Source organism: Nesoenas mayeri (assembly GCF_963082525.1).
Source record: "Nesoenas mayeri genome assembly, chromosome: 25".
In the NCBI taxonomy this organism is placed as follows: domain Eukaryota; kingdom Metazoa; phylum Chordata; class Aves; order Columbiformes; family Columbidae; genus Nesoenas; species Nesoenas mayeri.
In genome coordinates this window covers 5043954-5059973 of record NC_137549.1, presented here as the reverse complement: position 1 = coordinate 5059973, position 16020 = coordinate 5043954, and the positions used below count along the sequence as shown (strand labels likewise).

Sequence of the window (16020 nt, the reverse complement as noted above, 5' to 3'; positions counted from 1 at the left end):
CATACCACAGGACCAGGCACTCCTGAGCTTGTCGATGTTTGCGATGTGTAATCTTGTTAAAAAGATGAAAAGTTGGCAAAATGCACACCCCTCCCCCATCAAAAACATAGAAATAAAAAAGAGAAAAGCTTTTTCCAGCTGTAACATCTGTTCAGTCTAACGAGCTGACAGGCGCTTCTGCTGAAACGCGCCTGCCAGAACACAGCCGAGGAGGAGGAGGAGGAGGAGGAGGAGGGACTTCGTGGAGATGGGAACACAAGCAGTTTTTCTCCTTCCCTCGCCCACAAGATGCACAATGACCGTTTGCAAACACCACGGAAACAACACCGCATCCTGCTAACATGCAACGCGAGGCAGCCCCGCGGGCCAACGCCGTCTCGCGGTTATCTCTGGCCCGTTACCTGCGGCAGTATCACCGGAGCGCACGCTATCCCAGCAAAAGACTCTGGGAAATGCAGGTCCCTTTCCCACTCATCGGTTTCTGTGTTATACACCTGCACGATGCTGGTAACGTTGTTCAGGTGCCAGTTGTACCCTCCTACGATATAAATCTTTTTTTCTAGTAAACAACAGCCAGCTTCTGACTGACCCGCGCGCATCGGGCTCACCGTTGTCCATTGGTCTGTCTCAGGCACGTAATATTCCACGGCCAAAACATCGAAACAACGGTCAACGTGGTCCATGCGGCCTCCCAGAGCGTAAATCTTATTATTGGCGCTGACCATGGCATGTAGAACTCTGGGTTCATTCATGGGGGTTTTAAACTCCCACTGATCCACGGCAGGGTCGTAACAATGCAAGGCTTTTTTGTCTTCCACCGAAATGCCGTACCCACCCGATATGTACAACTTGTCCCCCACCGTGGCTCCGGCATGCCCCCACGTCCTGCGTTTCAGGGAGCACACGTAGGTCCACTCGTTGTTTTTGGGGCAGTATTTCTCCACGGAGGCCAAGCTCCCCGAGCGGTTCCTCCCGCCGGTGGCGTACACCATGCCGCGCAGGACGTTGAGCTGGAACTGGATCCTGCTCTCCTGCATGGCCTGGATGCGCAGCCACTGGTTGAGGTGCGGGTCGTAGCGGTAGCAGATATCGACGGCTCCCTCGCCGCTGCGGTACTGCAGGTGCTGCCCGCCCACGATGTAGACGAAGTTGTCGAGCACGGCCACGCAGGAGTGGCTGCTCCCCACCTCCATCTCCGTCAGCTCCTTGAACTGGCGCCCGCCGGCGTCAGGCAGGCAGTAAACTTTGCAGCTCACGGAGCGGTCGTTGTCGGTGTAGGGGGTGCCGCCGAAGGTGACAAGGGACAGCACGTCCGAGCGGATGGTGGTGCGAGGGGATTGCATCTCGTGCTGCCGGAAGGGCAGGATCTGATAGTTGAAGGCCTCCAGCAGGTATTGTCGGCACAGGACGTCTTCAACCATGATGTCCAAGGTCTGGACGCTGTCCACCAGCTCCGAGGATTTCATGAGCGGGAAGCGGATGTGGCAGAGGACCTGGCTGGCGCTGGCGCGGCGCGTCTGGTCGTACTGCAGCCAGCGCACAGCGGCGCGGAAGAGATCGATTTCACTGCAGCTCTTCAGCTTATTGCTCTGCAAGAAGAAAACGAGGCGCTCGAGCGGGAGGTGAAGGAAATCCTCCTCCTCGGAGATCTGGAGGAAATGCCTGAAAGTGAAGGCATCCACTGACTCCTTCAGGGACGCGAGGCTGAAGGTGGTGGCCATCTGCCCGATATTGAGGCATGTTTCGACGCTCATGGCGGACTTCAGGAATTCTTCGCAGAGCTCCACGACAGGCACCATCTGGAGGAAAACAGCAGCTCCCAGCACATCCTGAATGCAGTCGAGATCAAGAGTCACTTCAGCGCTGTATGCAAAGTCTATTATGTGCTTCAGTCCTTTTGCAGATACACCTTTGAGTTCGATCACATCTTGGCTGGCTTCTCTCATCCCGCCCGTGAACATTGCTCTGGAGGTCAAGAACACAAACAAGAAGTTTTCCCCTTTTAAATGCATGTAAAACGACCTAACCCTCCAGAATTTGATTTTATTATTTTAAACATACTGATTTTCTCAGGGAGGACGGGGAAGGGGGGAATAAATCAAGGCTAAACCTCTAAAAGCCAGGAGAGAGTCTGCAATTACTTACATAAAGCTTGCATAAACCGTGCACTGAAAAGTGATATTCAGCTATCAGAAAGTTAAGTTTTCCAGTCCTGCTGGCAGCACAAATAAGAGTGGAGCACAGGACAAAGCCTCCAGATGTAGACAGAGCTACCGGAGCAGGGAACGTGGTACCCTGGACACCAACAACCCCGTGATATTCACCAACCAAAGGAGAAAACAAACAGCGTCTGCACCAGCAGAGACTGGGAAGCAGGCCCTAACACATTTCATTGTCAAGTGTGCAGGATCTGTGAGCACTAAGAGAGAATACGCTTCGTAAGACACCTGCATGTGGGTCTGCGATCCTCTGCACCTGCCTGCAGCGCTGCCCGTTAGCCCGCTATATTGCAGGCTGGCTACGAAATGGCTTAAATATTGCAGATACAACACATAGTCTGAACAGCTCTGACAATCCCAACAGAACCTCCCCTCCAAGGCTCATTCCCAAAGCCTTAAGAAAACAGAAGTTGCAGCCACTCCAGCAAACGTCTGTCATGTTGCAGCGCGACGGCAGGGGGCTAGCAGGCAATTCAAACAAACAAAACCAAGGTTTTGTTACAGCACAGCTGCGAGCACATCACTGAGCAGGCCAGGCACAGATTAGGCCCTGGATCACCTCCCGGGAGGCTCCGACGTTCCACAGGAAGCACAAGCCCGCCGAGGGCCGCCAGCAGCCCTCTCACAAACCACCCGGCCAGAGCTGCGCCGCATTCCCGGCCCCGGGGCCTGCGAGCGTGATGGGGACGTCACTGCGCATTTGAGGTTTTCAGACATTCACATTAAATTCCAGCAGGTTTTGTTACATACGGGTAGCTCGGGGGCAAAGGTTTGTGCTCTGTGCTGCGTTCAGCGAGGTGTGGGGCAGCCAAAGCCACAGCAGGTGACCGGCAGAACCGCGACACGCAGTCCCACCGCTCGCTGCTGTTGCACACGCATCCCAGCGATGTACGCACCAGCAGACTAGAGACTTTTCAAACTCCTGGCAGCTGCCTGCACATTTTGGGCTGGTTCTTTTTCTACCGTTGACAAACTACACTCTTCCATGGGAAAGGTAAATTCGTGGTCTCCCCAGAGCTGCCTTAGGAAGCCGCGGTGACTCTACAGTGCCAGTTAGTCAGGAAAAAACGCTGAGCAGACCCTTTTCTTCTGCATCAACACAGGAATAAAGGAATAACTTGGGAACGCTGTCAAGAGACAGGAGCTGCAAGTTCCCCGTCCAAGCCAGGTGAGAGAGCCTGCTGCCGCCCAGCAGAAACCCGAGAAATCCTAAATGACCTAACTAAGGAAATATCTGCATCTAAAATCAGCTTTCTGTAACGTGGTGAGCAGGAATCCTGTTTGCAATGATTTGTCTGCGTGGCAATGAAAGCCCTGTTGAAATCCACAGGCAGATCTGTGCTCGTGCATCAGCTACACGGAGCTGGACGTGCGTTAGAAAAGCGCTGTTGCTGCCGTGATGAAGACAACTCGTCAAGTAGAATGCAATTCCTTTAAAAAGTGTTACGGTTCTAAAATGCTGATTATATAAATGCCACAAGTTCACCCTCCTCCCTCTCCCTTCCTGCATAAAAACGAAGTATTTTCAAAAGCTCAATTATTCTGCCATTGTTCCCCAGGACAACCTTCTTTAGCACCACAGAAGTTATAACAAGAAACCTACTCGGCAATTATATTTCGACAGTGCAAACACACTAGCAGTGGCACTGCATCCAGCATTTATGAATACAAATAGCGCTATTAGCATTTGGTGGGAGATCAGCTCCATCATTAATTGCCTGCCTGTTAAGGAGAGTGATAAGCTTGGAAGGTTCATGTTACCAAAGGGAGAGAGAAGGGAACAGCCTAGAAAATACGTGCGTACATAAGACAGACACGATCGGAGCAGCTGAAGAGATGGGTGGAGGGATCCGAGCAACGTGCCAAGGGACACTGAAGTCCCTCGCTCTCGGTTACCTGCTCAGCAAACCAGTCTGCTCAGGTCAGGAAGGCACCTACGTGTCGAGGGATCGTAAACTCCGCTGGACAGCCCTTCTCTGGTTTAGAAATCACCCACGTTGGGTTCTCCGCTGTTTTGAACCTTCCCTACACCCGTGGCCTCCAGCATGTTCCGCGCTCGATGCTGCTACGGGTGCTGCCAGGGAAGATCCCTAACCCAAAGAGAGTCATTCCAAGTCAGAGAACCGTTACAAAGGAATCTGAATATGTATTTTTGCTTAAGAGTGATTTTGTGGCTCTGCAGTTCGCTTGCTCTGCATTGATTTCATTGAGAAAACTCATCTCCGCGCTTCAGTTTTCTACCCACACGAGATGGGACAGTTTTCCCATCTCCCAGGGCCTGGGGAACGCACACGCGACATGAAGACGCTTTATACTCTGCAGCCCGTGAACAGCGAGCACTGGAGACAGATCAGTGGTATTTAAAGACAACATTAGCGTATTTACAATGGGCACCATCCGTTCGATGCGATGACTCATTCCAGAGCCCTCGCTGCCACTTGGAAATCAGCTCAAGTAGCTCCAGGGCCAACCTCTGTTTCCTCTATGAGGCAGAGCACCTACCCATGCTGCCCAGGTGGGTTCAAGACCCGGGCCTGAACTTGTAGTCAAAAAAACCTCATGTGGGTGCAGAGAGACCAAGGCCGAGCCTCAGGTGATCCCAGCGACCTCTGTGGGGCAGCCCACACCTCCAAAGGGCCGGGCGTGGGTGCGATTGTGGGGTGCGGTGGGGAGATTGGGGTGGGGGAGGATGGGGAAAACAGATAAACCAACGGGAAAGGAAAAAAAAATGCCTGCTACCCTATCGGATTCTCACCTGAAATAGTCACTGCAGGCAGCCAAGACAACTTTATGAACCTGAAACACTTCATTATTTATAGTGAGGATGACATCAAGCAGCTGAGCCTGAGCTCGGAGCGAGGCCAGTCCCTGCAGCAGAGTGGTGCTGTGGCCAGGAGCTGAGAACGTGCATTTCAGGGTGCTGTTCTTGTCAGCCATGCTAAAAACAGAACAAGAGAGACAGGCTGGTTTGAAATTAAAACAATATGTGGTACACCTACAAAGCATGCTGGGGAAGATACTGTAACACGAAGCAGTTTGACCGCAAATTCCCAGCTGGACAGCCACACAGAACACCATGACATCAGCACCTCCGTTGTATTCCCTTCTCCCAGCACACACGAGACTTCCAGATTTTTCAATTATACTTTCAAATTACTGACGAGCCGTCACAGCGCCGCACAAACGGGCGTCAGGGACCATCCGAACACGGGCGAGCGGGGCCAAAACCTCCAACAGGCGTTGCTGTCCCCACGCTACAACTACCCCGAGTCCGCCCTGACCTCGACTTCAACCACGAGGCTGAATCACGGTTGCTTATTGCTCTCAGCACCTATCCCAAGCGCAGCTGCCGGAGACTCCGCAGCGGCCAAGCCCGGCCCTGTTTGATCCCTTCCTTATGCCTGACCCTCACGAGAAGGGCGAAAAAGCAAAATAATGCAAAGCACAGGCTGCTCTAAATAATGTCGGCTGTTTGAACGGCACTGTAAGCAGTCCCTCCCAGGGTAAATATCCCCTTGGTTTTCCCAGCGCCTCTCGCACACGTTCCCCGGTGCGGGGAGCATCATTCGGAGACTCGTTTGGCCTCAGATGCACTTGTCAGCGAGGATACTGCTCGTGGAGAACGCAGCGGGATCTCTGCACGAGTGGAAACGTCCATCAGATTCTCCCTGTTCCTCTGAAAACAACGACTATCACGCTGTGGATTTTCCGAGTGGGGCGACGGTGGCTCAGGCGGGTCAGCACGCCCTGCCCACCTAACGGCGCCCGTGAAATCCTAAATTCAGTTGCAAATTTAATCCAACTCTGAACTACTTTTCAGGCTCGAGATCCTTCTGAGAAGGAAACATGCAAAGGACTAGAAGTCATGATGGGTTTTACGTTTTGGGAAGCATCCTGCTGTTTGGTCTCTGCATTTTAAGAAATATCTGATGGAAGCGCGGCATAAAGAACCCCCAGCAGACCATACCCAATCTGGAAAGCTGCGTTACTTGCTACAGTGGGAGAGTGCACTTAGTACTGTGCTTAAACGGTATTATTATTATTTACGTAAAATAAACCAACAAAGCCATAGCAGAGCCCAGGTCCCAGTGTACTTGGAGCTGTATATTCCCGTTTGCTAAGAGTTCGCTACCTAAACAACAACACAAGCCACACACAATGGACAAAACAAGTCTGCAAGGTCAGGGAAGAGTCAGGGAGATGGGATAACAAAAAGGGGGGGGTGTAAACAATCCTCAAACAATAAGGAACAATGGACGGGACTTGCTACTTGCCCAACTTATCGCATTGCAATTTCCTGCAAGCTTTACAGAAGAGGGGAAATCTGGGATGTTCATCAGAGCCCCGAGAGCAGCCGCTTTGTGCGAGCAGCGCTGGAGCTCTCTGCGATGCTGCAGGATGCAGATAGCAAAGATCTGCTCTGAGCAGCACTGGAGCTCTCTGGGATGCTGCAGGATGCAGACAGCAAATCTGTGCAGGCTTGGGAACGTGCCTCAAAATTCATCCGAGTTCCTGCTGGGCTGACTGAGAGCGGTCAGCTCTGCTTCTTGTCCCACAGATCTGAAAGTCCTACCTCAAAGTCAAAGCACGCTAACAAGTCTTAGTTCAGAGAGCGGAGTGGTGCTACAACATCCTTCCTATAATAAAAAGGATTAGCAAAACGTTGGTTGCTGACAAGACCTTCATCCAAGAACGGTCCATCCACTCCAGCTCTTCCCATAGCAAAAGAGGAGGGAGACTGGAGGGAGCAAACACATGAATATTCATCACGCTCAACTCGTTTGACTCTCCCGCTGGAACAATGGCTTTGATTCGCTGGAGGCCAACGCAGGAAACATCCTGCATAAGCAAATAAACGGTCTCGCCTCCAAACACTTATTTTTCACCGAGCAAACCCATTTTGCTTCACGCTGGACAGGTAAAACACACCCAGCTCCGGCTGGAACTCCTGAGGTTGCTGTAACTTCGTTAGACTCGATCTCCTGCAGGATTCTCATGGCAATTTCCTTCAGTGTTTTCGTCAGACCCATTTTAAGTATTCCTTTTCCCAGCCGAAGGGCTTACCCACTTACACTTGCTTCTACCATATCCACAACCCTCTTCGAACAACAAGCTTCACCTGAACAAACATTGCTCTTGTTTTCCTTTTCCTCAATTAACTTTTACAGGCACCGCTACCAACCAGAGTGGAAGTTGAAAGTAGATGGAGGACTAAACCTGGGCAGGCTGATATTTCTGTGTTAGAATAAACATGTTTGCACGTGTGGTTCGTTTCAGTGGGTAATTGTGAACAGTGTGACCCCGGAAAAAGTCCCTGTACCAGTTCCCATGTCTGTGTGCAGGTAGAGAAGGCTCCAATGGTTACACAGCCATTCAGGGGAGAAAATAAAATAAAGGGACAAAACCAAACCTGAGAGCTGGAGAAGCAGAGAACACGAGGGGCAGCAGCTGCATGTCAGTGACTGCAGAAAAAATAAAGGCACAAAAGGAAGCCTTGAACATCTGAAAGTGCCTTTGTGAGGCTGGCCCTATCTCGCTGGAGATCTGAATATGCCGTGTACTTGTTGCTTAACAATTCGTTACGGAAGAAACAGCCTTGCAGACGAACTTGGGAAGAGCCGCATCTCAGCGGTTCAGAACATGCCTCGGAGATAAAAGCCTTTCAGCACACAATGGTGAGAAAGTGTTTATTCTGCTCCTTCCACTGTCCCTCTCTGCTGCAGACGGGGCTGCAGAGCTTCTGGATCCTTCCTTGGGTTTGCGCCTTTGTCCAAAAGGAGCTTTGCGGAGGTTGCTGTGGATGGAGCAAAGTTCGGCAGGGAGCTCGGAGCCCAGTGCGTCCAGATCACATTTACCCTTCGAAAAAATGTCAAATGAAAAATCACCTTCACGTGGAGCAGCATCCACTGCACACCTCAGAGCCTTCATGAGTCGCTTGCAAGGGGACCTGAAAACGTTTACACGATCGGGGCCAACAGCGTGAATTTATTGGTATAAAGGTGACTTTACTGGAACAGAAATCCCACTTGACATATGGAAATAGCTGTAGCAGTGAAAGGCATCTTTATATTCACACGCCAGCATCCATTGCATGAATGGTGGGGGCAGCTGGAGCTTAATAGCCACGTTGATCCAGCCGGGGCAGCACCCTCCAAGACTCCGACAGCATCACTGGGACCCATTTTCACCAAGGGACTGGCAGGGAGCAAGTAATGGGACTGAGGATTTGTCTCTGAGTTGCTGCTCTGGAGCCAGATTGATTCCAATCCTCTGCGGTCGCTGCAGGATAGAGCTCAGTGTGGCTTATACAGCCGTAGCCTGGGGAAAATCAACCCCCAAAACGGATTTTTATATCTATTATATATTATAAACATGATATATTTCTATATATAGCAAGTTGCAGGCTTGTGTAAACGTTAAAGCGAGGGTCGTATTTCAAGAACTGGTTCAGACGAGGTGCAAAGAACATCCCAAAGAACAACCGTCCCATCTCTGTCTCCCCGATTCTCCACATCATGTGCAATCCAAGATGCGTTTCAAGCTAATGAATCATTTTTACCAAATCTGTCCCAATGATTAAAAACATCAAAGCTGGAATTAAAGGCTTAACCAAGCACGAGTTCATATTTCAGCATGTTTGCAACTGCTGCACGAGCACAAATAGAGAGAATTACACCAGGCCAGATTACAACATTTCAGTGATTGAAATTAAATAAGAGAAATGTTTTTGCTACACAACTGCTTGTTGTCTTCCTCCTTTTATAACACGGTCCTGCTTGGAAGGAGAGACAGATTGGTGTGAGCAGGGCTGGCTCTGCAGCCCCATTGAGCATCCTTCCCAATATCCACCCATGTCTTGCAGGCAGGTGCTGCTCGGTAATGTTTTAATCCAAGAGCAACCGGAGGGGGTTGGCAAGATCTCTACCAGGGCAAACTTCCAGCAGCCCAGCGATCCCGGCAGCCCGAGCGCGGAGCCTGGACCCGCGGGGCATGGCCGGGGCACAGAAGAGGAGGGAGGACAAGCAGCGCGTGTGAGTGTTTGCGTGCACCAGGTGCGCGGCAGCGCGGCTCTTCCGGGGCGAAACAAAAGATTTGGGATTGCAGAAGAGCCAGCGAGGCACCTTCTGACAGCTCGAGCCTGCAAGAGAATCTCCACGGTGAGGGCAGCAGAACTAACAGAAAGCTGAGGAGTAACTTTATTTAGAACGTAGGGTATGAATATTAAGGACCTTCTTTAAGAACCTTTGAAAGGCGGCATTGTCGGTATTTTAATAATGCAAATCATTTAATGCCTTTAGTTTCAAGCCTAAGTAAAAAACCACATTCAGATTCTGATTTTTAAACTACAATTAAGACACTTAAAATCAAAACAAAAGTCAAACTCCCTCAGATAAGTCACTGGTAGCCATGGTTACTGTAATATTTCAGATCCTGAGGCTTTAGATCACATGTCCAATGATGAAAATGAGTTTTCAGCACCTCACACTAACAAACGTGACATTCGGGTGAAAAGGCTCAAGCCGTGGCTGTGGCTTTGCTGCTTCGCCGGCTCTTGTCGAGGCTCCTGTGGCCTTCGCGCTCCCTGCAAACAGGCACCAAGAGCTTTCCTTGAAGTTCGGGTTCACAGGAGATCAGATGCAATGAGAATTAAAAATACCTGCCCTGGTAACCTACTTAGGCCGTCCCCAGCACCTACCAGAACCAACGCTTACCAGCGCTTCCCTCTCCAAATTAGCAACAACAGCGAGCGCTTAATGATCAGCAACTAATGAAATATTAACACATCGAATGAGGGGGATGTTTTCCAGAGAAACGTCACCATCCTTAGCAAAGATATGCAGGCAAAATAATTTAATCGCTTTCTTTGTTCCCTTTTCCACCTCCTTCCCTTCATTTCTCTCCTCTGCCTCCACTCATTTTCCTCTCCTGACACCCCCTTTTTCACCAAAGGCAATAAACACAAGTAGAAAGCCCGAGACCAACGCCTCTAGATAGAAGCAACTAGCAGGGCTCAAACAGATCAGAAATCGCTCTGAGTTTTAGGAGTAATATTTTGCGTGACAAAAAGGGTTTCTGTAAAATGCCTGAAGTTGAATAGCGAAGTTTGGAAAGTCTCACCTTTTCCCTTTTACACTTTGAATCCCCAAATTTAAGGGAAGTTAACGCTTGGTAAAGGAAGAACAAGTAACATTCACCATTTTAAAACGCTAAAAGAACAAAGCCTAACAACGCAAGCGTTTTCATTCGTATGACAGGGACCCAACCAGCTCATCTCTCTCCCAAAGGGAACCGAGGTCTGAAAGGACGGACGGTCTGACGCTGGGACGGGACATCCCACACCTGCTTCAACCCCATGCTTAATGACAGCAATTAAACAACACTCCACAGAGGCCAGGAGGTGCCTTCATGGTGCATTTTTAAGTGCTTTCTGAATCAGATCCTACTGATTCCCTTATTTTCTCACCCGTATCCTCCTTCTCCCAACCTGGAACCTTCAACCCAAAGGTAAACCAGCAAATTGAAGCAAGAGGCTTTTTAATTTAATTTCTGGTGTTAATCTTATTTTTTTTATCCCCTGGGAAGTCCCAGACACATTTCCAAATCTGTGTTTGCCTTTTTCCCTGAGCTGGACTCACACAGGCCCCATCAGACACACACACACAAATACATTCCGCTCACAGGCCTCAATCGGTGGGTTGTTCGCAAGCCAAAGGAGGTGGGATTTTGGTTTCTGCTACAAGAACTAATAAAGCTGGATGTGTGTCAGGAGCTGGCTGGCCGGGCTAAATGGAGCGTTGGTGCGACAAAGAAAAGCGGAGAGTGAAATATCTGAACACATTAAACTCCGTGGCACCTTGCGGAGTTTGAATGGGAGGGATGGGTCAATACGTGCTGGACTCAGGACAAATGGTGGGAAGGGAAAAAAAGCATTGATATGATTCTTCAAAATGTTTCTGTCACAGAGCACATCGCCCATCCCTAACACCGCCCTGCCTTCCACAATTCACCCTGTACTTGAAGATACTATCCCACCCCCCAAATTTTACCGTGATTATATTCTCGTCAGCCCCAAACCCAATCCCGCTGAGACAGGGACAAACTGAGCAAATAGAAAAATCACCCTGAGCATATAAATTACTCTGGCAGGCACAGGGAGTATCGCAGCAATGGAAAAGTGAGCTGTGAGCTCAGCCAGCATGCAAAGACCCCCAGAAGGACGGTGGATTTTACACCATGTAAAACCTGCCCGTGTGTCCAGAGTACACGGCTGAGTACAGGCTCTTCATACACCCGATACTCCTGCTGACAGCGCTGCCTTAAACAGTTCCACGTTTCCCCACCATCTGCTCAAACGCTGCCAAGCCCAGCTCTAGAAGAAGGAAAGTTAGAGCAAAATCAGCTCAAGAAAACCCCAAATATTGCAAAAAGCAGAGCCATCCTTGCCCAGCGCATCACCACGGTGGTTTTTAGCAGCCAGCAATGGGGATTTTTCTGCGCCCGCCGTCCCCTCTCCCAGCAGCACCCGTGGCAGCCGCTGTGCAAAGGCCGAGAGGCACCTAGTGGTGTCGGGAAGCACAGCAGAGCCACCAAGGCCACCCCAAAGTGACATCCAGCACAGCACTCCCGGCCCTTTGGACACCCCCCCTGCTCTTCCAGTCCATCAATGCACCCCAGCGTTGCCTTTGCACCTTGGGGAATGGAGCAAAGCCCACCCATGGCATGGCTACCGTCGCATTAGGCCAAAACGTTCACCAGGACCTGTCTGAGCATCCCTGCTTGTCAGCAACGTCTGGGCCACGTTCCTGCTGGGGACAGACCCTTCAGCTCTGTCAGCAGCTCCTGGCAGGGCACAGAGTTCCCCGCACCCGGCAAGCAGCTCGGCGACCCTCACCGCACAGCCATACTGGGCTCTCCGCTCCGCGCCTCAGAAAGAACTCAGAAAAACCTTCCAAATCAGACAGCGAGGTACTCGGAGAAGTCAAGTCTCGGCCTGTTTCTGCAGCACTTGATTGCACCCCCTGGGCAGTGTTGCAATCAAAACGACGGGACTGGTTACACATGGAGTAGGTACTACAGAGTGCAGTGACCAGCAGTGACCTCCCCCTACACCTCCACCCTCCTGATTGTTGCCTCCGAGCAGCTGGGGATGCAAACACAATATAAAATGATGAAACAGCAGGCAGCATGAGGAAAACCCAGCATCCCTCTAAGGCAAACTGAAGAAATCATGTTTTCCAGCAGACGCGAGCAGCTGCCCCGGCACTTGGCACCGTAACTCCAATTCCAATTCCATTGCAGGGTCAAATCCTCCCGCCGCGGCAGCTGTTTGTCGCCTGTCTCCCTTGTTCCCCACTTACCTTCTGGCAGGTTTGTGCGCGTCCTAAACATCATGTTTCTCAGCTCCTCGGGCAATTCGGTTCACACAGGCTGCATATCACACTCATGGAACAACGCGAGACCACCAGAACTGCAGCAACAGCTTTTCCTAAAGGTCACTGATTTCTGTGCAAGTTCAGCATTTATCTCCCATATAAATGAGAAACGGGAAAAGACTGCTCAGCCGCCATCCCATGGTGCCAGGCTCTTCCTTACAAAGCAGTTCACGCTACGCAACACTTGGAGTAAGCCAGGAACCTTTAAAGAATCACTGAAGTTTACTTTTGGTCTAAATAAAACCTCCAGCTCAGAAGTCTCCCAATGTCGAAAAAGAAAGCAGCAACTATTTTTACAGTGATTCAATTAGAGTGTAAACATTTACACCACATCTACCAGATCTAACAACTAAATCTGTTTTAAAATTGCCATGTGGCAGAGCACGAAACATAGAAACCACACAAAGCTAAACTTTGAACAGTCTCAAAATGAATCTAAAAGTCTAATTGAAGACTGGAGCTATATAAGATTACAGGAGCATAAAATCCAGGCAGACTCAGCCCTTATCGTTATCTTGCCCACCACGGTTTTACTCCATCCTCCTGTACATTTGCTCCCTCTCCCACCGCTTTCTGAAGAAGGAATAAGGTGAGGGGCACCCAGGTCAACTCTCTCCTGGTGTGGCCCCAGACAGAGGGATTTTTAGCTCAGGAAGCCCTGCAGGTCTATCTCACCTGTTCCTTCTGGTCCCGACCGCTGGGACATGCAATATTAGGGAGGTTTGGTGGAAGGTTTGCACAACCTGCCTGTTTTCAAGGGGTTATTCCCGATTTGGGGGACACACAGCTCTCCTCGACACCTTGTCTGGACACCGCAGCTAATTCCTGTTTGAAGGCCTGCACAGTAACATCCTCACCAGCACCTGAAAAGAAGTTTTGCCTAGATCTTTGCCACCCTGCATTGTACAACTCTGCCGTACCAACACTGCCTCACTGTCTAAAGCACCAAGAGCTTCTTTTACCGAAAGTACCCATGGAATTCACTGTTTCCTCTCTACTCACTTGCTCCCCAATCTCCAAGCACATCTTCAGGAGCAGCACAGTGCTGCAGAGTGAATGCCCTTCACGTCATACAGAGGGCTGGGACTAAAATATGAAACCCAGTTGTAACTCATGAAAAAAAAAGCCAAGTTTATTTCAAGATAGATTTGGGCCGTTCGCTTTTCAGTGCACAGCGATGGCTTTTTCTCACGCCATCAGTGTGTCAAAAGCCTTTTCTCCATCTCACCTGGCACAGTGTGTTCCTTATTGAAGGAAAGCACAGGATTCCCAGCACACAAGTGAATTTTCTTGCTTGGGGAAGCCAGCGTACTTAACGGGTAACGAGCATCAGCCACGCGGTAGCAATTCCAAAGATGGAAATTGTGTTTGAGCAACAGCGCACCACCAAAATGGCATGTGTGTAACAGCAAGAGAGGACTTTGTCCTTTTGCCTTAGAGAGTAAATCCTCACTAAGTGCAGAAAAGTCCCAAGTGGAAGCACCTAACAAGGAATCACTACTGATAGGGAATGCCCTTGAAACTCTCCTCTCGCTCTGCTGAGATGAAGCGGCGTGTCTCATGTTCCCCATCAGGTTTTTCCCCTGTATACTCCAATAAATCCATCCTTTAAAACAGAAGACTAAGGAGCAACAAGAAACAGCATCCAAACTTCATCGGGCTTTACTTTAAAATTAACAAAAAAAATAAATACGGAGCGATAGGGAACACAACAGAACTCCAGCTCAGGGAACAAAACTGCTGCAGCTTCAGCCTGGGTGATTTATCACGGCTCAGAAACAAATCACTTCCATTTCTCACTGTTCCACACCCCGCAACAAGAAACTCCCGAGTGCGCGGCCCCACCAACCCCTGTGTGAAAGCTGAACGGAGAGGGAAGGGAAAGGAAGGGAAAGGAAGGGAAAGGAAGGGAAAGGAAGGGAAAGGAAGGGAAAGGAAGGGAAAGGAAGGGAAAGGAAGGGAAAGGAAGGGAAAGGAAGGGAAAGGAAGGGAAAGGAAGGGAAAGGAAGGGAAAGGAAGGGAAAGGAAGGGAAAGGAAGGGAAAGGAAGGGAAAGGAAGGGAAAGGAAGGGAAAGGAAGGGAAAGGAAGGGAAAGGAAGGGAAAGGAGGTGCACAGAGATAAAATGCAATGAAATGCCTCAGGCAGCACAGCATATCGTTTGCACAGGCAGGTCATTAGGAAAAAAGAAAATACTATATATGTATATAAGGTGAGAAGTCAGACAGGCTTCAGTGACCGTGAGAGCTTCCCTCTCCATGGCGTGACATACAGGGCGGTTATTCCAGGACGCGGAGGGAGTGAAGTTGTGAATAAACGATGCTCTGGAGCAAAGTGACAGGTTGACGGCGCAACATCCCGCAGACAGACAACACAACTCCGCGAACGCCGTCCAACACGGTCACCGCGGGATGACGAGGGACAGAAAAGCCCTGGGAACAGCAACTCCCCCCACACAGGAACCATCTCCCACCACAACCCCCAGGTACCAGCGCCAGTTTTGTGCTGCTGAGTGAGCCCGTAGGGACCAAACCCAGTGACCCGAGGAGGGGTTTAGCGCCCAGGGGACGGCAGAGGGGTCAGAACGGGCCTGAAAGGCTAAAACTTGGTGTCTCTATAAACATATAAACCTCATAGCTCTGTAAACCTGCTGTCTGTAAACCCACAGAGCTGCCGGCTCTACAAACCCAACCCAAACCTCAATCTTCCTCCTCATAAATTCTACCAGGGAAAGAATTATTATTAATTATTATGGTTATTTTTCAGAGGACCTGCAGCCGCTGGGCCTCAGGACCACCCCGCCCAGGACACCGGGACGGGCTCTCCGCCTCGCCGGGGAGCGGCAATGGCGAAAATAAAGGGAAAATAAATGAATACAGGGGCCAGAGGACGGCGGCGAAGCGCCCCGGCTGCCACCGGGCCCACCCGGCCCCCCCCGCCGCCGCGGCCCAGCCTGGCCGGGCCCTGCTCCCCGCCCGCCGCCCGCCCGCCCTCGGCCCCCGGCCCAGCCCGCGCCCGGGCCCCGCTCACCTGCTCGGCCGCTCCGCGGCGAACTCGGCCCCGCCGGACTCCGCCATGTTCGCTGAGCTGGGAGGCGGCGGCAGCCGCCGCGTTAAAGGCGCAGGAGCGAGCGGGGCCCGCGGCGGGAACCGGGGAGCTGCTCCGCGCCCGCCGGGCCTGGCGCCGCCCCGCCGCCACCGGGGCCCTGACCCGGTCACCGCCCCGGGGCACGGCGGCTGCCGCTGCACAACGGCCCCGGGGGCGCTGAGCGGGGTCCGTCACCTCCCCGCGGCGGCGGGGACCCGGGGGATGTCACCATCTGACAGATGTGGAGCCCCGGAATCTGTCACCTCCCCACGGCCACAGGGTC

General features: G+C 51.2%; 1 protein-coding gene across 1 annotated transcript; it reads right to left on the bottom strand.

Annotated features, from left to right (window-relative positions):
• Positions 1-383: 383 nt before the first annotated feature.
• On the bottom strand, positions 384-15727 carry KLHL26 (kelch like family member 26; the record flags this gene model as incomplete). The annotated part of the gene is made up of 3 exons (XM_080359512.1): positions 384-1965; positions 4975-5157; positions 15681-15727. 3 exons carry the CDS (start codon positions 15725-15727, stop codon positions 384-386), a joined length of 1812 nt encoding a protein of 603 aa, XP_080215638.1.
• Positions 15728-16020: the final 293 nt, after the last annotated feature.